Here is an 18,841-nt window from a genome sequence, read left to right as displayed (position 1 = left end):
CAATGCACTTAAAAGAACTCTCTCCATGGATATTTTTGGGCATATGTCACCAAGCAAAAATATATTTATTTTTAAATTCATTATAAATTTGATGTTGAGCCATTCTTTTATTATTAAGTTAGGAATGACATTTTTTCCTATTTGGGATGGGATTTTGTGGGGTCCTGTTCCGTTTGGGATAGAATTGTAATATATTTTTGTCCCAAGAAAATAAAAAGGATGGGAATGAGGCTTTTTTTTTGTCTCATTTGCATATACGGGATATGATTGAGATAGACAAATCTCGTTCCGTCCCATCCCATTGCCAACCCTAGCTGTTGGTTAGATTTATTATCATATTATTGAATTATTTGATATTTTAACATGGTTGAAGTTGTTTACTGTCCAAATCTATAGTTTTTAAATCGTAAATCTTAATATTAATGTGCAATAGAAGCAAACAAACAAATAAAAAATGTTAGCATAAAATTATATTCGAACATACATATAGTCAAAATAAAATTATTATTTGATTATTTTACTTTATATTTATTCAAGATTTTTGTTATATTGAATTATGGTGATCGTTAAAAGAAAAAAAATGAAAATTTAATTATTTACATTTGAAACTGTTCAGGATAATGAGATATGACGAGATTTTTAACGGGACGAGACTAAGATGAATTTTTGTCCCAAAAAGATAGAGGGACCAGAATGATATATATATATTTTTTATCTCACTTACATATACGAGACATGATTGAGATTAACAAATCTCATCTCATCCCGTCTCATTACCAACCCTAAAACGTGAAATCAAAATAGATTATCATTTTATAAAAAAATTTATTCTTCAATTATCTTTCACTAATAGAATCATAATTATTTGAACAAAAATATAAGTTATTTTCTATTTTAATTCTAATTAAAAGGAATAATTTTCAACATGAAATATAAATGACTCGAAGTAAGAATTGAGTTCTGGCCTGCACTTCAGTTATTCTCTGCTTGTTTGAATAAACTATTGATGGCATGCATGCTAATTAATTTCATATAGCATGTGTTGGTCATCAGTTTTCTCCTTTGCATTTTGAATTTGGGAAATTTACAAAACAAGCCAAAAAAAGAAGGCATTTTCAACTTTAACCCCTCAAATTTTTTTCTTTCAATATTAGCCAAATCACCAAATTGTGGACGAAATTACCCTCCTCATTCTCACGTTTCCCTCAAGCAAATTCCTTCCCCTCTCACCAAAATCTCATCACCGGAAGTTCTATAGATTGTCGGCGGCGGCGTACATTGGCAGCGGAGGAAGTTGTTGGCACTTGAAAGAAGCTAAATCACGTTGAAAATCTTCAGAGATCTCCAAAATCAAAGAAAAAAATTGAAAACCCTAGGTGAGTTGTTATTTCCGTTTTTCTTGTTGTTGTTGTTGTTGCTGTTGTTGTTTGGGATGTTGTTGTTTGGGTTGTTGTTGTTATTTGGGATGTTGTTGTTGTTGGTGGTGTTTTAATGGCGGTGGTGGGTGAGATGCATGTGGGAAAGGGAAGAGAAGAGAAAGGGGGGAAGCCAACTCGCTCGCGCGCGCAGCGCGCATCTCGCGTGCGACATGCGCTGCGTCGCACACGAGATGCGCGCGGCGTTCGCACATCGCGCGCGTGAGATGGGCGCGGCGTTCGCACCTCGCGCGCGTGAGATGGGCGCGGCGTTCGCACCTCGCGCGCGTGAGATGGGCGTGCCGCGCGCATCTCGCGCGCACGAGGTGCGCACGCCGCGCGCATCTCGTGTGCGACGCAGCGCATGTCGCACCAAGAGGCAGTGCGCAGTGTTGCCTTAATATTTATTTCTTTTGTTCATAATTTTTTTAATGTGTGATACTTTTTAACTTGTACCAGATAAATGGGCAAATCAAAATTAGCATTGCATAACCCACCCGGACCGATTAAAGAATCGGGAATGATGAAGATACCTTATGTTGATCACTTCCCTGGGCGTATCACGAGTATGTGCAAATTAGATGTCGTTGTTAATGCCATCCGGGAAAAATTAACAAGGCAACAGTTGAAGCTATTCAAAGACGATATATTTGGGCATTTCCTACAGTGTCAGAGCTATCCGTTTAGTGGCGTGATTGTGCACAATATATTGCTTCGGCAAGTGTCACATGGCGATGGAAATGACAAAGATGAGTTATGGTTTCAAGTTGGCGACCATTTGATACGGCTATCGATTGGAGAGTGGTGCCTAGTAACGGGACTTTGCTATGGCGAAAAAGTATTCCTGACGAAGTATAAAACAAATCATAGGTTACTTAATAAGTACTTTGGAGGCAGGATTCGCGATATAAATCTTGGCCAGTTCGAGGAAATATTTATGAACTTACGCTTCAAGACTATGAATGACACCGATGCGCTAAAAATTGCCATGTTTTACTTTGCTGATAGAGTGCTACACGGAAGAAAGGATCATTGTCAAATCAATTTCAATTTACTTAATGAGGTAGATGACATAAATCATTTTCGAAGTATTCCGTGTGGTCGTTTGTCATGGGAAACAATATATAAAAGCATTGATAATGTATTGAACGGCAAAGCCAAAAAATTTAAGAAGGCAAGCGCAGAAAATCCATTGCATAGAATTGAGAAATACAACTTTTACGGCTTTACGTCGGCAGTGCATGTGAGTGAAGAAGTTTTTTTTATAACTTAGTTTTGTTATAATAAATATTTAATGACACGTTTTTTTACTTCATATCTTTCCTTGTTGAAGGCATGGATTTTTGAAGCGATCGAAGGACTACCATTAGAGTGGGTGGAGAAAATTAAGAGGAAGGGTGCTCGGATCGTGCGATGGAAGCCTGTGGCTTCTTCAAATATTAACTTCGGCGAAGTGTATTCATACCTGAACGAGCGTCTTGTAAGTCATTTATATGTATGTCTGTATATAAGTATTACATAATATATGGTTATAGTAATTGAAAATTTGGTAATCTTTACGACAGGATGGCACCATTTTCCAAACCCTGAAACCGGATGTAAAGGAGAGAGCCACAAATTATTGGAAGAGTGTCGAGGATTACGTGCCATATTTGCCAAGTTGGGTCCGTAATGTGGGTATCATCTATAGTATCATTGAAAACCGGATGCAAAGTCATTTATATGTTTGTTTTTTTGGTATTTACTGTTTTCTGTTTTGCTTGGTGCAGCACCAGCCTTCAATCAATGCGCCATCCAATACAAGGCCAAACGAGGTGGATCCTGACCCCACGAGCCCAATAGGACTGGAGCAGAGTTCTGTTGAGGATACCGGTGCTGCCGACGACCATTATGAATCCGCACATGATTCAGATGACAGAAATGAGCCAGAGGTAACTTCTGTCGTCCTAAACATTTACAATGCACATATACCTATCCGACATTTTGTCATTACTTTCTTATTTGCGTAAATTGTAGGCAAGGACTAAGTTCCGCAATGATTATTTCGTTGGACGACTGGATAAAATAGAGTCTTCCATTCACGAGTTGAGGTCGGAACTTCAGACTGGACACAGTTCCATTAACGAACTGAGGTCAGAACTTATGGCGGAACGCAGAGAAGCACAATAATATAGAGCAGCGGTCATGGGGTTTATGGCTTCGTTTGGCGCGGGTGCTTCAAAGGGCGCGTACGGTGATTCTCCGTTTGGCCCCGCGCCCTCAGTGAGCAAGTTTCGTATGTTTTCGTTATGTTATTATGATTTCAAACTCGAACTTATGTTAATATGTTCATCTCCTCGAAACAACAGGCCCCAGATTGCTATGGTCCGAACGTTGATGCTGGCTATGGTACGCATACTGATGCTGGTAATGACGACGAGCACACCCCTATGTCCTTGTACAGTCTACATGGGGACATATGTGATGACAGTGTACAGATATTCACGGAGGCACCTCCCGGCGTTAGTAAGTTTGGGCGTCCGTACCGACCGTCGTATATATTTGGCAGTCCTTACTTCATTCCTCCTTTCAAGAGAGTTAGGAATGTCAGGCCTCTACCCGCACTCAACATTACGGACTATGAAATTGATGAAAGATCGAGTGTGGATATGAATCCGCTTAGGGGACTAGAAGACTCAAGACTATGTGAGGAGTTTGATCAGTGGTTTGCCGGCAACATTTCCGTGGATCGGCCCGTCCAACAGTCTCGAAATTTCTTTGAAATACTTATGGGCAATGCTTCGATGGGGTGGCTTGGTGACGAGGTAAGCGTGTTTAATGGTCAGTACATTACAATACACAATAATATTTCTGCTGGCATGGATATTGATATAAATTTACTTGGTATAATCCCTTCACAGCATATTCACACGTATTACCGCTTGATCAGCGAGAAGCAACGGCGGTTTCCAAATGCACTACCACAACGCGTCACGCATACAGATACATACTTTTGGGCATGTTTTCAAATTTTATAATCATTAATTATAATTTCGATGTTTTAAATATCTCGAAATGTTATTAATTTTCTACTCATCGTGTAATAGGTGTTCCTAAAGCAATTATGGAACAATGGTAGTTGTGATGTCAATTCATTACAATATGGCAACAACTTGAGCAGCTATATGGATGGGCGGGAAGATCTCATGTCCAAACCGTTTACGGATGTCGATATGGTAAGAATTGTCACTCAATCTTATGGTAATTGTGTATAAAATATAATAATTTACCAATTTATTTATGTAGATATTCATCCCTGTGAATTTGGGCGGCGATCATTGGGTACTAGCTCGAGCGGACCTTCGCGCGAGGAGGATGCGGATTTACGACTTGTTGGTTACCTTTCGCGAGGACAAAACATATTTGCGTAAATTCAAACCTCTTCAGGTCGTCTTCCCTCAATGGCTTCAAGATGTTGGATTCTACAACATTCGATCTGAGCTGCAGAGTGCCGACCCTTGGAAAGTAAGAATCGTTAAGGATGTGCCCCAACAATCACCTGGAAGTGGTGATTGCGGTGTATTTATGTTGATGTTTACAATGTATTTGATGTTCGGCCTAAAACTTGATTTTGATAGTAGCCACGGGCATTACTTCAGGAAGAAAATTGCTGTAGATATATTCACGGGCGATATTGCCTTGTAAGTCGTTGTATTGTATTAAGACTTGATGTATGGATGTAGATTGTTTTTCTAATAGATATAAACTTTTGATATATTCATATATTTAGCTATAAGTAATTATTGATCAACTTTAGTACTCATTATGCAAATGAACATAACATAATATATCTCATTACATATAATTGTAATATAAATTATAATAAGAGTTCATAATCCATAATTAGTTACAACGACACAGTCAGTTCGGATTCGACACAATGGGATTTTTACATCTCTTGCGGTTATGACCTGGTTGGTTGCATCGACCACATCTCACAGTTCTTCGGTTAACATCCTCACTGATAGAAGGAATTCTTAACTCTGGACGACGACCAGGTGGTGGTGCTTCGATCGGTGGGTTAACTCTGATTTCCTGGATTTCTTCTGGAATGTCCCAATCTGTCATGTCCCCAACCGGCTCTACTGGTTCTGCATATGCCATGACCAATGCATCTTTAGAGTAATAATCAGAGCAAAGACTTATGTAATCCACACGGACGATCAGACAAGCAGCAATTGCATGCGCACAAACAAGCTGATCGAGTTGGAATACTCTACAGGAGCAAGTTCTTTCATGAATGTCAACTATCCCTTCCTTCATACCACCACCCAAAACATGAAATCGATGCTGAGACACTGGCCGAACGGTCATTCTTTCGGCCAAAATTCTCCTTTCGCCGACTATCTCATCTGCCCACGTCGTTAGACGAGTGCTCATTGATTCAGCGACAATTTTCCTATCATAAAACCATTGCTGTAATGTTTTTCTAAAGTGATCAACAAGATGAGTAACAGGAAATTTTCGCGGTTCCCTCATTAAAGAATTCACGCTTTCTGCAATGTTGGTGGTAAGTATGCTGTATCTCCTACCTTCAAATTCGGACCTTGCCTAATTACACATGCCCACATTATTCTCTAAGTAATCAGCCGCGGCCGAGTGGAGCATCCACAACCCTTCAAGTTGTCTTTTAAATTCTTCGTGTCCATATGCCTTTGCTGCATTAATAAAAGCTGGCTCGAATTGATCCCAAATAGCTTTGGACATCCTGAATTTAGACTTAATGTTGCCTTTGACATGGTAAAAACAAACTCCATGACTAGCAGTGTGAAATGCTTTTAAAACGGCTCGCTTGATGGCAGTGCATCGATCAGAGATAAATACTAATTCTGGCCTATCGCCAATCACTCCGTGTAACTTCGTCATAAACCATTCCCAAGCATCATTGTTTTCTGAATCCATGACCCCAATAGCTAACGGATACAGTTGATTATTACCATCCAGACATGTTGCTACAAACATGCTTCCATGATATAGCCCCTTCAAATGAGTGCCATCTACAGCGATCACAGGCCTTATGTACTGTGTGAAGCCCTTAATGGAAGATCCAAGCGCAACAAAGTAGTATAAGAAATTATCATCTCCATCCCGCTGGAGGTGTGTCACTGTGCCCTCATTCGCTTTGGTCAAAACGTGAGAGCATTTGGGAAGTAAGTTGTATGACTCTGCAGGGTTCCCTCGTACTATTTCAAGACCGACTTCTTTAGCCCGATATGCTTGCTGATATGTTAACTGGACCCCGTATTCTTGCTGCATGTCTGCTCTAATGTCATTCGGCGTGTATATCCGTTTATCCTGAATAAATTTATCCGCGATAAGATGGCCAACAACCCGACTCCTAACTTGGCGGAGGCCACTAGGCAAAACCTCATTAGAGCACGTATGAACATTGTCAACTCTTCTCACTACCCAAGGAACATTATGCTCATCCGAACCTCTTGTTGCGCGAAGACGCCAATTACATGATTCCGAAGAACAATGAGCCTCAAAGCGTGTCGTTGTGGACCGTGCAATCTTGAAATCAAACTTTTCCCGCAAGGCCACTTTGCGCAATTCCAGTATTAACTCATTCTTCTCAACGAACAACTTTCCCACACCAATGTCCGCAGAATTACAGCTTCTAACTAAGTCTGGAGCAACTAAGTTTGAAGGCAAAACTGGAGCAAGACTCACCAGGGGATCAACTGTTGTCCTCCTCCTCGAACGGGCCATCGGAGGAATAGGTCGATTCTCTCTATTGTTAACAGGAATATCATACTGATGCTCATCCTCATTATTGATAGGAATATCGGAATGACCAGTGTCCCTATCATCAACTTCAGTATTGGAGTTCATGCCTTGCACATTATCAGCTTCTGTGTTGTTGGTGTTATAACCAGGATCATCATAACTGCGGAACTCATTATTTTGAAATGGAGAGTAATGTTGCCCTAACGATGTCCCTAATGGTAACACATTATCTTCAACATCCGCTATCGTAATGCCATTATCATCAATAGTGTCATTGTTTTCGTTGACTGGTGAGTAATGTTGTTGGAACGACATTTGTTGTGGTAACACCTCTTCCTCAATATCAGGGACAGACTCGTTTGCTCTAAACGAACTTTCACTTTCCACAAGTGGCTCAGGATTTTCGGCCGGAACTCGAGGATGTGTGGTGACAAATATAGGGATGCATCCATAATTGACCACATCAGAGGCCATGTGCAGCACAACATTAACCATTTCATCATTAAATATATCCATAGGTAGTGAACATGCACGATACATTGTGTTACTAGATCTCAAAGTTGTCTTCATCGACAAACTATATTCAATAGGATTTATCTGTAAAACTTCATACACCCTTGCCATAAATTGCTCAAACGTACAATCTTTCCGAACTAAAAATGCTGTATTCTTCGCATTCACATACTCCGTACGGCCATCTGCTAATGTCTCCCACCAACCGTCATAACATAATTGAAGTACAACGGAATCCATTAAACCTAAAAAAAAAAACAAAAGAGATAAGATTTCACGCTACAAAACCTAGTAAAAATGAATATGCAGTACATTTATGTGGATGAAATGAAATATACAATTTTTGATTTATTTCGTCTCATCGTAAGCTTCGAAATGATATATTATACGCCTAAAACGGACACATGTAGCCCAAGTTATTACTTTTGGAAAATAACTTAAATTTAGTGAGACAGGCAGTGGGACAGGTGCCTGTCTCACATAAAACCAGCAAATTTATGTGAGACAGGCGCCTGTCCCACTTGCCTGTCTCACATAAAACCAGTGGTAACAAGTGAGACAGGCGCCTGTCCCACTTGCCTGTCTCACATAAAACCAGTGGTAACAAGTGAGACATGCGCCTGTCTCACACGCCTGTCCCACTTGCCTGTCGCACATATTTTGGTGAGACAGGTGCCTGTCTCACATAAAACCAGTAGATTTATGTGAGACAGGTGCCTGTCTCACTTGTTCTGGGCTTCTGTTTTACTCGATTTTTCAGGGGTTTCAATGATTGATTTTCATTTCTCAACTCAAACTAACTACTTTAACAAGTCACATTGTTTTGTTAATGAAAAATAACAACATTTGCAATAAAAACTCACTTCAATTTCGAACTCAAATGATAAAATCAATAGATTAAAAGTTTAGGTTATGGTAAGAGTATAAACTAACCTTAAGAAGCTCTCCAATTGATAATTATATCTTCAATTATGTAATACTTGTTTGATAAAATTTGTTAATTTATTGAGAGTAATGGAGTTTGTTGAGTGATGAAATTTGTTAAGTTGAAAAGGAAAAAGAGGTGGAAGTGCTGGAATTGATAAGGGAAAGTGGCATGCCTTTGTAAATTTGATGAAAATGATGAGGGTAATGTAGTCCAAAAATAGGGTGTTTGGCTAGTTATGATAGAAAAAAATTTGAAGGGTTAAAATTAAAAAATGCCTAATTTTTTTGGCTATTTTTATAAATTTCCCTTTGAATTTAGAGTTGCATATATAACGATCTAGTGATGATGACACAATCCCTTCAGCCTCTTTTCTCTTTTTAACGACTTCGGGTCGTCATGCTTTTTATTTCTTCTTAAAAGTTTCCTCAAGTCAACGAAGATCTTACGTCAGATACTGTTTTTTTGGGTTAGGGATAATTTGGTCTTTTCAGGGTCAACAACAGTCAATAGACGGAATTTTTAATACCGGGGGAGGATTCTGAAATTATTTGGAAAGATTCTATCTGAGTGAAAGAGGGTATAACCTGAGGGAGATATGTGAAAATTACCCTTTTATTTATTAATTTATATTTTTCCTTCGCTAAATTCAATTCCACACCCAATCCCTGCGCAGTGACGTAACAGCTAACTCCCAGCGGTCTGCACCTGCTACTACAAATTTTGATAAATTCAAACCAAACGAGCGAAGCAACAATCACTTAACTCTCTCACTCAGCAACAATGCGAAAGAGACCTCAACCTGAAGCCTCGCCTTCGTCTTCATCAGCATCAAAATCAGAACCTCAGGCGAGCGATGAACAAATCAAGACCGGGAGCAGCAACGACATTCACGTGAGAAGCGCCAAGCGATCGGGGCTCGCATGGACGGTTGCGTTTGCGGCCTTCGTCTACGCCACTTACGGCGTTTACTACTATCAGTACGAGCATATGCCTCCTCCTCTCACCGCCGACCAGGCCGGCAAAAGAGGATTCTCCGAGTTTGAGGCTATCAAGCACGTCAAAGCGTTGACTGAACTGGGCCCTCATCCCGTTGGCTCCGATGCTCTTGATCGCGCTCTTCAGGTTGTATTCGTTGAATTTATTTTTTTAATGAATAATGTTCGACATTTGTTATGTAGAGGTGAGTGATGTAAGCATTCTAAAATGTTTTGACTTTTTCTCGGATAAAGTCCACGTCATGCTTTCAGCTGAAGTCCTTTTTCTTTTTTGCATAAGCACTTGTCAAGTGCTTTTTCAGAAAGTAGTGAGTTCAATTGCTTTTATGGATGGTGTTTCTATAGAAAGTGCTTTCGAGTTTCGAGTGCATATATGGAAAAGTGTTTTCAGTTACTGCTGTTGAAAGTAATCTTGCTCAAAGACGTTTGTATTTTTACTTTTATGTTTCACAGAAGCACTTTTCATGAACTCATACTCTGTGCTTATAATAAAAAGCAAAGAGAAATTTCTAAAAATAGTTTGAACCAGATGTAGCTGGTGAAGGTGTCTTTCTTTCTTTTCTTTTGCATTGTGAATTGATTGTATATCAAGTTTCATAATGAGTGATTTTTTCATCTGCAATCATTTTGTTGCTGTCATGGTTAACACTTAACATGCTTTTCACCACAGTATGTTTTGGCAGCAGCACAGAAAATCAAGGAAACAAAGCACTGGGAGGTAGATGTTGAAGTGGACTTCTTCCATGCAAAATCTGGTGCAAATCGTCTGGTCAGTGGCGCGTTCATGGGGAGAACACTTATTTACTCGGATCTCAATCACATTGTACTAAGAATCCAGCCAAAATATGCATCTGAAGCAGCGGAAAATGCTATTCTCGTCTCTTCTCATATTGATACAGTTTTTGCAGCGTACATTTTCTTCTCCTTTTCAATCTATGGTTTATGTTTTTGCAAATTATTTGTTTTATCGGTCAGTCTGTGTAGTTCTCTAACTTCTGTCTATAATGTGATCTTCTTCTTTGGTCTTAACATTATTTTTGTTGTTTATTGTGGACAAATGCATAAGCAGTTTCTTGACCACTGTAGACATTGCCAGTATCAAACCAAAGATTAGAAACTGGTTCAGGAAAGTAGTAATCTTTAGGAAAAAGCTAGTTAAAGATATTTAATAATAAGCTGCTTTGTTGTTTCATTTCAAAATCACAAGAAAAATGGAAGGTAATACAGGAGCTATTCTGTTGGCCAGAAACATAATAGTGCGATCTATTCTAGGTACTAATTCACATCATGGTTAAAATGGAAAAGTTAGAGAAAGAGATTTCAGAAAACATAAACGCATTTCAGGAATTTGTCAGTATTAGCATTTCAAGTATCTGCTGCTAAGTAAAGATTTTATGAAGAATTCTCCCACTCTTCTCATACTCATTTATTAAATAATGTGGCCCTTTTTAATAGGCATTTTAATAATGATGGCAACAGTGCGTTTAGGGAAGGGGGACCTTGCCTACACCACCCCACCATGTCAGAATCTCCTCGCCCTTCCCTATGTCTTGGATCACTGGAGTCCCAACCTACCAAAAACATACACCTATATATAATGACAAAGGGTGAGAGTGGTTGTGTAAACATTAGATCTAACAACTGCGGCAACTTAGCTGAGGGTGGGCCAGAGAATATGGGAAATTGGAATCGTGTGATTATATATCTTTATTCAATAGTTGAAATTGAAATGACTATATACTTAATATTTTCAGAAGTCATAAGATGATTTGAGTATGGTTATAGATGTAAGACATCAAGGATGAGAGGTGAGAGTTGTGGAGTTCTACGAGGAGGAGGTGCAATGTGTGAAATAGGATAGAAAAATCCTATTATTTGACTTAAATACAAAAGCCAGTTTAGTTAATATAATGGATGCGCCAAAATAAATCCATCACTGCCCCTTTCTGCATTCAGGGAATTATTGTGGTTACTGACCCTCATACCGTGCCTATTACCTTGAAACCCTCTCTATTCAGCTCAGGTTAGCCCTAAGCACTGATTTGGAAGTTTTAATCGCCTTATAGCATCTCATCATATGCTTTGCTTTATCTCTCTTATGACTGTGAGAGTTCCATCCCCCACACAAAACCACCAAACCCCCACTGGCAGCCGCCCCCCCAAAAAAAAGAAAAACCAAAAAACCCCTCTCTTGGATGTGTTCTTTTGTAAACTTTGCTTGCTACCTTACAGAGTGCTTTGCTTGGTTCAGGGAAGGGGCTGGAGATTGTAGTTCATGTGTTGCTGTTATGTTGGAACTTGCACGTGCGATGTCTCAGTGGGCTCATGGTTTTAAGAATGCTGTCATATTTTTATTTAATACAGGGGAGGAGGAGGGTCTAAATGGTGCTCATAGCTTTGTAACTCAGGTAGGAAGCATTTTAAGTGACATTCTCCCCACTCTAATTTATGACTTCCAGCATGTTTTGGGATCTGATAATACAGTTTATTTACTGTGGTTTTTGATTTTATTCCTTTTTTGTGAAAACAGTTTTGCACGTTTTATCATTGACTACCTCAGATTTTGTTCTAATAAAAATGTCAAAGATAAAAAGATTTGGTTGACAACTCTGCAGAATTATTCTGACACAAAAGTATATATGTACTTGTTTTTCGGTCCCAAAGGTAATATGTTTCCATAAAAGCACGGCATCTTATTTGTAAAGTGATTAAGTTTCAATATACTGATGCAGCATCCCTGGAGTACAACCATTCGTGTAGCTATAGATTTGGAGGCTATGGGTATTGGCGGAAAGTCTGGCCTTTTCCAGGTGTATTTTTTGTAAATAACATATTCATATTCCATTTTCATCTGTTTCACTTTATGTAACATTTTGATCCAATGCCCCCACTTTGATGGTGTCAAATTATGGATCCAATTTAGAGGCTTCTGTAAGAAAGACTCAATTCACTTTATAGGTTTGCGAAGTGACTAATCTCCCTATTGTTTGACATGTTGAGAAATTTCCCAAGTATCCATTTTTTTTTCCTACTATATCTCATCAGTTTCAGGTTTATGTAATTACTGGGTCCAAAATGATGTTGTTTGGTCTTTTCTAGATAATTGTGTACTATATGAACTTGTGAAGAAAGCGTCTAGGGAGCTCATGCTAACCTACTAACCATGTCTATCATGTGTGCTTTCCACAGTTCAGTAAGTTTTGGAACCATAGCTGATGAAGAACAATCATTGACTGATGAAATGTTTGAAGAATCATTGACTGATGAAATATTTGAAGTCTTTTTTCTTGGCTTTTGATGTTGGCTTTTAAACCAGACAAATAATAACAAATAGCTTGTGCATATATATATATATATATATATATATATTTTCTGGTAATGGCAGAATTTGGCTTTTATATTCTGACAGTGAATTAATATTAATGGTCTAGAAATCTTTCTGTATGCGTGGATGCATTTCCTCTTGTTTAGCATCAAAATTTACAACAGCATGTCCATTTATATTTATACGTAATTGTTATTTTATCCAGAGCCAAATTTTATGATGTTCATCAGTCAACTGCTTATATTGCTTGTTGTTTCTAGTAATCTGTACAGTGCATTTTGTCTCTTTCTTATTTTGTTTTTCCCCTTGTTTCGTAGGCTGGTCCTCATCCATGGGCTGTTGAGAACTTTGCTGCTGCAGCGAAATACCCATCTGGTCAAGTCACGGCACAGGTTTGTGGTTACACAATTTAATGTTATTTTCTCCCATTTCACTGTTCACTCTTCCTATATACTTGTGTAACCAGCAAAAAATTATTCTGAGAAACGTTAATGCTGCAGGATTTATTTGCTTCTGGAGCTATCACATCTGCAACTGATTTCCAAGTATACAAAGAAGTTGCTGGACTTTCAGGCCTTGATTTTGCATATACAGACAAAAGTGCTGTATATCACACTAAGGTGTATATTTCATGTACTTTTCAGCATCCATCAGGAATTGTGATAATTTTTATCCATTTTGTAAAGCATTACAGCTCATTGGAGTTAATGTTTTGGTCTAATAAATGAGAGTCCTGAGCACAACTATCTCTGCCTCTTATGAAATGAACTTAGCATCACATCCCAAAAGTGTGCACTGATTTTCAGGATGTAATGGATGCCATGTGTAGCCCAAAAACCTCTTTAAATTAGGTGATGTAGTCACACCATACATGTATCCACTTATGAGTTATGGGCATCATGTTCCAATCCACCATGCTTCTATCAACTCTAAGCATGCACTATAACATGGTGCAATTTATGACATTGCTTCAGTTGAATTGTGTCTTGTTTCAAAATACTGGTTGTGAGTTGAATTTATTTATTTTTTAAATATTGCAGAATGACAAATTAGATCTATTAAAACCTGGATCTCTTCAGCATCTTGGAGAAAATATGCTTGCTTTTCTCCTTCAGGCTGCTTCATCCACTAGTCTTCCAAAAGGCAATGCTATGGAAAAAGAAGGGAAAACTGTCCATGAGACTGCTGTATACTTTGACATTTTGGTAATTGATATCTTTGTGACTGCTAAAAATTTGAATGCTTTTCCTAGCTTGGTTCCCACTCTTCACCATTCTGTTTTTGTCTCAATAACCGGTTGGTTGTCATGGGTCCTCTACCACCCAAAAATGACTTTTTGGATTTGGATTTCTAACTCTTGTTCTATCCCAGGGGACATACATGGTCTTATACCGTCAAGGTTTTGCAAACATGCTTCATAATTCAGTAATTGTGCAATCACTTCTGATTTGGACTGCATCATTGGTTATGGGTGGTTATCCAGCTGCAGTATCTTTGGCCTTGACATGTTTGAGTGCCATCCTTATGTTGGTATTTTCCATTAGTTTCGCTGTTGTCGTTGCTTTCATTTTACCTCAAATTTCTTCATCGCCAGTGCCCTATGTGGCAAATCCTTGGTTGGCGGTTGGGTTGTTTGCTGCACCTGCTTTCCTTGGGGCATTAACTGGTCAACATTTGGGTTACATTATCCTGAAAGCATATCTTGCAAATATGTTTTCCAAGAGAATGCAGTTATCACCCATTGTTCAAGCTGATTTGATCAAGTTGGAAGCCGAAAGATGGCTCTTTAAAGCTGGTTTTCTTCAGTGGCTCATTCTGCTAGCATTAGGAAACTTCTACAAAATTGGATCCACTTTTATTGCTCTTTTTTGGCTAGTTCCACCAGCTTTTGCATGTAAGTTTGATTTTACAGCTATGTTCATGTGGCTACAAGAATGAAACTACTCTCTCTCCCTATTTTTTACTATTTGGAGCTCAAATGGGACATTGATATTTTTATGTGAGATGGATTTTAGTTTTAAACACCATGAACACCATGATTTCATTAAAAACATATATGTGAGATTTATGAGTAATGATCATATGGATGCTTTCTGGCATGGTTTTACATCAATAACATATTTAGAATTTGTTATTCTAAGTAGTTGCAATAAAATAATTTTTGTATGTTGGAATATGCAGATGGCTTTCTTGAAGCAACTTTAACCCCAGTCCGTTTCCCAAGGCCATTGAAACTTGCAACCCTGCTCTTAGGCTTGGCTGTTCCAGTTTTAGTTTCTGCTGGCAACTTTATTCGATTGGCTAACGTTATTGTTGCAATTGTGGTACGGTTCGACAGGTAAAACCATAAATATTGTAACATTTTTGTTACTTGTTAAAGTTGAAGTAATTTATTTATTCTCTGAAAAAAAAAAATTATGCCCCTTTTTTAGAATGTACACCAAATGTGCGTTTAAGAACTTGATGAATTTAAGGAACAAATTTACATGCTATATTCAAGGTTTGATCTAATCAATAAAATCAAATAACATTACAGAATTTTCAATTTGCAAAGCCAACCACATAGTAGAAATATATTCATTGTTTGAAATGTTAAAAGCTCTATTCTAACCATGTTAAACTCTTAACGATTATCAATATGTGTACATGGTAAATTCAAAACCCAAACATCAATGACAAGTTTCTCTTTTTTCTTCCCTACACCTTTACAAGACTCCAAATCAAAACCCACCCCCCACCCCATCTGTTGGACTTAAATAGGACCTGCAATTCTGATTTCTCAGTCATGTCTTTAAGAGTTATATACTTTTCTTTTAACTCTGAAGAATTCCACACTCTCTTCATGACTGACATTGAACTCTGACACCCTTTGTACATACTGACTGGAGTATGTTCCATATAGACAACATTCATGACAGCTATGATTGCACCGAGCAACTCTCGATTGGATGAGTTCCACTGCTGTCGCCTTTTAAACAATTTTTTTCTAGATTTGCTATTTGCAGAATGGCAGCTGATATTGTTGTGCATTTATTTGCAGGAACCCAGGTGGCACCCCAGAGTGGCTAGGAAATGTCATACTTGCTGTTTTTATTGCTGTTGTCTTATGCCTAACTCTCGTGTATCTCCTTTCTTATGTTCATCTTTCAGGTATTAACCCCAAATGTTCTTTCCTTGCTTACAACATTGTCGAGTTTTTCTCTTGAGTTTGTGACAATTGGTATTACCATCAAATGGGCTGTTTAGTGTTAATTATGAGATAATTTAAGCAAATTGAAACTGACAAACCATTTAAAGTTATTTGGCACAACTCGATCACGTTGAGAATAAGGTTGAATTGGTAATATTTGGGCATATGTTGAAAAGATCTGAGGATCCAAATTATCATGGGGCTGCCTGTTATTATAATAGCTTAACGAAAATGTGTGTCCTAAGAACAGCTTAAATAGCAATTTATCATGTTAAGATGATTATCGCTTTATTATATATATTGTTTTCCAAATATTGTCTCAAGGTCCCCTAAGTGTTAACAGAAGGGTACTCTTTCCATCCCTGTAAATAATTGTTTGGGTCATTGCTCTTTAGTTTGTTTGTGTGTGGGAATGATTTATATCTTTTATTTTCTCAAGTGAAGAATACTGTTGCCATTAGTCAGCTTGTCAATTGGTTAATTGTGAGATAATTTCAGCATATGAAACTAAAACCATGTTCTAAGCATGGGGAAGAATTGCATCATTTTCTGTGTAGCAATGAATTCTTGTTTCTTCTTATTATTATTTGAATATAAAATGAAAGGAATATGAGGAGGTAAACTCCATTTGCATGCTTGTTCACTTGATAAGTACGGATTTATTTTTCATATATAAAGGTATCATTCAATCTTACAATGCTTGAAACTAATTACCGTGACCCATTTTCATGCAAAATTGTTCTAATAGGTGCGAAAAGACCAATTGCAATTGCAAGTTGTGTTTTATTTGTTCTTTCACTCATCCTGGTGTTGTCTGGTACTGTTCCACCATTCAGTGAAGATACTGCCAGAGCTGTGAATGTAAGTTACATGAGTTATTGGTAACTATTTCCATGGCATTATTTTGTTGACCATTATTCTTGTTGATTTTAGCTTCCATCTTCCCTTGAGAGTGGCCCGATTTTGCCAAGTCCAATAGCTGGTCTACCATTGCATTTACTGCAGATTCTTTTTAGAGCTGCTATTGTCCAATTCATGACCGAATAGGTTGATAACACCTGTAATTGCTTTACAAAGTGCGACTCCCTTAATGAATGCATTTACTGGTATTTTATGATTCTCAGGTTGTGCACGTTGTGGATGCAAGTGGAAAATTTGGTGGAAAACAAGAACCAAGCTCATTTATAGCTCTATATTCTACAACTCCTGGAAAATTGACAAAGGAGGTTGAGCAGATTAAAGAAGGATTCGTATGTGGTAGAGATAATGTTGTCGATTTTGTTACTTTATCTATGGAATATGGTTGTTTGACCTATGATGGCACAGAAGGTGGGTGGAGTCAGTCAGATGTTCCGACAATTCATGTTGAAAGTGAAGGTTTCGGTATTATGGATACCAAGGGGAATGACAATGGAAGAATCACAAAAGTCTCAATTGATATGAAGGGTTCTGTACGCTGGTCTCTTGCAATCGATGCTGAGGAAATTGAAGATTTCACATTCAAAGGTATAATTAACTTATAATCATGTGCATCCTTTGCCTCCTCGTTATTGACATTTCTGCATTTATCACGTTCCTTAAGCTGTAAGCTAGTAAAGATCTGGTAACAAATTTGGAAAAAAAAATTTTATTAAATATTTTAATGACAAGTGGTGTTGACCTGGAATGCAGAGGGTTCGGAGGAGTTAGTTCCTCGGGATGAGAAGAGCGGCATGGATGGATGGCACATAATCCAGTTTTCAGGTGGAAAGAATGCAGTATCGAAGTTTGATCTAGATCTTTACTGGGCGAAAAATTCTACGGAGTCATATCACAATGCCAACAGAAAAGAGAAACAACGGCCTCTTCTAAAGCTAAGAACTGATTTTGATCGATTAACACCGAAAACTGAAAGAGTTCTTTCTAAGCTTCCTGCATGGTGTTCCTTGTTCGGGAAGTCCACATCTCCTCAAACATTATCTTTCTTAAATAGTCTTCCTGTTAATTTCTAGGTAAGTGAAACATACCACATAAGACTACGAAATATTTAGAAACATTAATTGAAACATTTCTTAAAGGGAAGGCGATAATAATTTTATTTCTTTCATTTTGTATAATAAGTTAACTGAATAAATTTATGTATGGTTTCAAACGTTTTTCTCTTTTTTTTTTTTTTCCCTTGGTTTTATATTAACAAACTTTAGTGCTAATAAAAGCGTGAGCCATAATGTTGTATTTGATTTGTTGCTCGTTTGTTTTTTTTTCTCTTAATTTTTTTGGCTCAACTTCTTGTTATTATTGGTTTTTTTAACTCTTTTTTCATTTATATTTTATTGGTTAACTTAATAACTGTCAATAAATACACTGATAGTGATAATTTTGGTTCCTAAAGAAAGTTGTGATTTTCACTTTACTGTCGTCGTGGCAATCTGTCTACTGCCAAACACTCTCGACAACTGCTCCCTACACTGAAAAAGAAAGAATGGAGTGCGGATTGGATCAAATCTCAATCTCGTAACGCATTCATGCATTAATGCCGGGCATGCGTTGAGTATTGAATCATTATTGCAATAATAATTATAATGCATTTAAAAAATTTTTAAAAAAAAGAGAGAATTCTTCCATTATTTTCACTATTTTTTTTGAGGGGATTGCCAATTTTTCCCTTACAGTAATCAACATATACGATTTTTTTTCTTACTGTTTTTATAATGGCCAAAAACCCCC

At 37.8% G+C, this 18,841-nt stretch overlaps 4 protein-coding genes across 5 annotated transcripts; 3 read left to right on the top strand and 1 right to left on the bottom strand.

Annotated features, from left to right (window-relative positions):
* The first annotated feature begins 74 nt into the window (after positions 1-74).
* LOC102623760 (uncharacterized) lies at positions 75-3,584 on the top strand. The gene is made up of 6 exons (XM_052440053.1): positions 75-1,376; positions 1,875-2,658; positions 2,749-2,895; positions 2,981-3,088; positions 3,185-3,346; positions 3,432-3,584. Exons 2-6 carry the CDS (start codon positions 1,879-1,881, stop codon positions 3,582-3,584), a joined length of 1,350 nt encoding a protein of 449 aa, XP_052296013.1. The 5' UTR covers positions 75-1,376; positions 1,875-1,878.
* LOC107177572 (uncharacterized) lies at positions 3,540-5,138 on the top strand. Its single transcript, XM_052440055.1, has 5 exons — positions 3,540-3,677; positions 3,764-4,219; positions 4,316-4,411; positions 4,502-4,630; positions 4,701-5,138. Exons 1-5 carry the CDS (start codon positions 3,600-3,602, stop codon positions 5,097-5,099), a joined length of 1,158 nt encoding a protein of 385 aa, XP_052296015.1. The 5' UTR covers positions 3,540-3,599; the 3' UTR covers positions 5,100-5,138.
* Positions 5,139-5,315: 177 nt separating this feature from the next.
* On the bottom strand, positions 5,316-5,834 carry LOC112498181 (uncharacterized). The gene has a single exon (XM_025098178.2). It carries the CDS (start codon positions 5,832-5,834, stop codon positions 5,316-5,318), a length of 519 nt encoding a protein of 172 aa, XP_024953946.2.
* A 3,440-nt stretch (positions 5,835-9,274) lies between these two features.
* On the top strand, positions 9,275-18,354 carry LOC102624052 (uncharacterized). Of its 2 annotated transcripts, XM_006485550.4 has the most exons (13): positions 9,275-9,747; positions 10,291-10,529; positions 11,872-12,028; positions 12,353-12,430; positions 13,263-13,337; positions 13,446-13,565; positions 13,986-14,150; positions 14,317-14,839; positions 15,127-15,283; positions 15,986-16,095; positions 16,884-16,996; positions 17,260-17,641; positions 17,807-18,354. In XM_006485550.4, exons 1-13 carry the CDS (start codon positions 9,406-9,408, stop codon positions 18,124-18,126), a joined length of 2,781 nt encoding a protein of 926 aa, XP_006485613.1. In that variant the 5' UTR covers positions 9,275-9,405; the 3' UTR covers positions 18,127-18,354. The 2 variants fall into 2 exon arrangements, with proteins under 2 accessions (XP_006485613.1, XP_024956864.1); XM_025101096.2 differs by lacking the exons at positions 9,275-9,747; positions 11,872-12,028 and having other exon boundaries at positions 10,395-10,529.
* Positions 18,355-18,841: the final 487 nt, after the last annotated feature.

The sequence above is a fragment of the Citrus sinensis genome, chromosome 4, assembly GCF_022201045.2.
Source record: "Citrus sinensis cultivar Valencia sweet orange chromosome 4, DVS_A1.0, whole genome shotgun sequence".
In the NCBI taxonomy this organism is placed as follows: Eukaryota; Viridiplantae; Streptophyta; class Magnoliopsida; order Sapindales; family Rutaceae; genus Citrus; species Citrus sinensis.
This window is presented reverse-complemented; position numbering and strand designations above follow the sequence as displayed.

What these genes read in the sequence shown, in the direction of transcription:
- LOC102623760 (XM_052440053.1), top strand. Translation starts at nt 1,879, where the DNA reads ATGGGCAAATCAAAATTAGCATTGCATAACCCACCCGGACCGATTAAA. An exon ending in GCTTTACGTCGGCAGTGCAT is followed by an intron (nt 2,659 to 2,748) that starts GTGAGTGAAGAA and finishes TCCTTGTTGAAG; the next exon opens with GCATGGATTTTTGAAGCGAT. An exon ending in CATACCTGAACGAGCGTCTT is followed by an intron (nt 2,896 to 2,980) that starts GTAAGTCATTTA and finishes TCTTTACGACAG; the next exon opens with GATGGCACCATTTTCCAAAC.
- LOC107177572 (XM_052440055.1), top strand. Translation starts at nt 3,600, where the DNA reads ATGGGGTTTATGGCTTCGTTTGGCGCGGGTGCTTCAAAGGGCGCGTAC. An exon ending in ATACAGATACATACTTTTGG is followed by an intron (nt 4,412 to 4,501) that starts GCATGTTTTCAA and finishes ATCGTGTAATAG; the next exon opens with GTGTTCCTAAAGCAATTATG. An exon ending in CGTTTACGGATGTCGATATG is followed by an intron (nt 4,631 to 4,700) that starts GTAAGAATTGTC and finishes TTATTTATGTAG; the next exon opens with ATATTCATCCCTGTGAATTT.
- LOC112498181 (XM_025098178.2), bottom strand. Translation starts at nt 5,834, where the DNA reads ATGAGCACTCGTCTAACGACGTGGGCAGATGAGATAGTCGGCGAAAGG.
- LOC102624052 (XM_006485550.4), top strand. Translation starts at nt 9,406, where the DNA reads ATGCGAAAGAGACCTCAACCTGAAGCCTCGCCTTCGTCTTCATCAGCA. An exon ending in CTCTTGATCGCGCTCTTCAG is followed by an intron (nt 9,748 to 10,290) that starts GTTGTATTCGTT and finishes TTTTCACCACAG; the next exon opens with TATGTTTTGGCAGCAGCACA. An exon ending in ATACTGCCAGAGCTGTGAAT is followed by an intron (nt 16,997 to 17,259) that starts GTAAGTTACATG and finishes TATGATTCTCAG; the next exon opens with GTTGTGCACGTTGTGGATGC.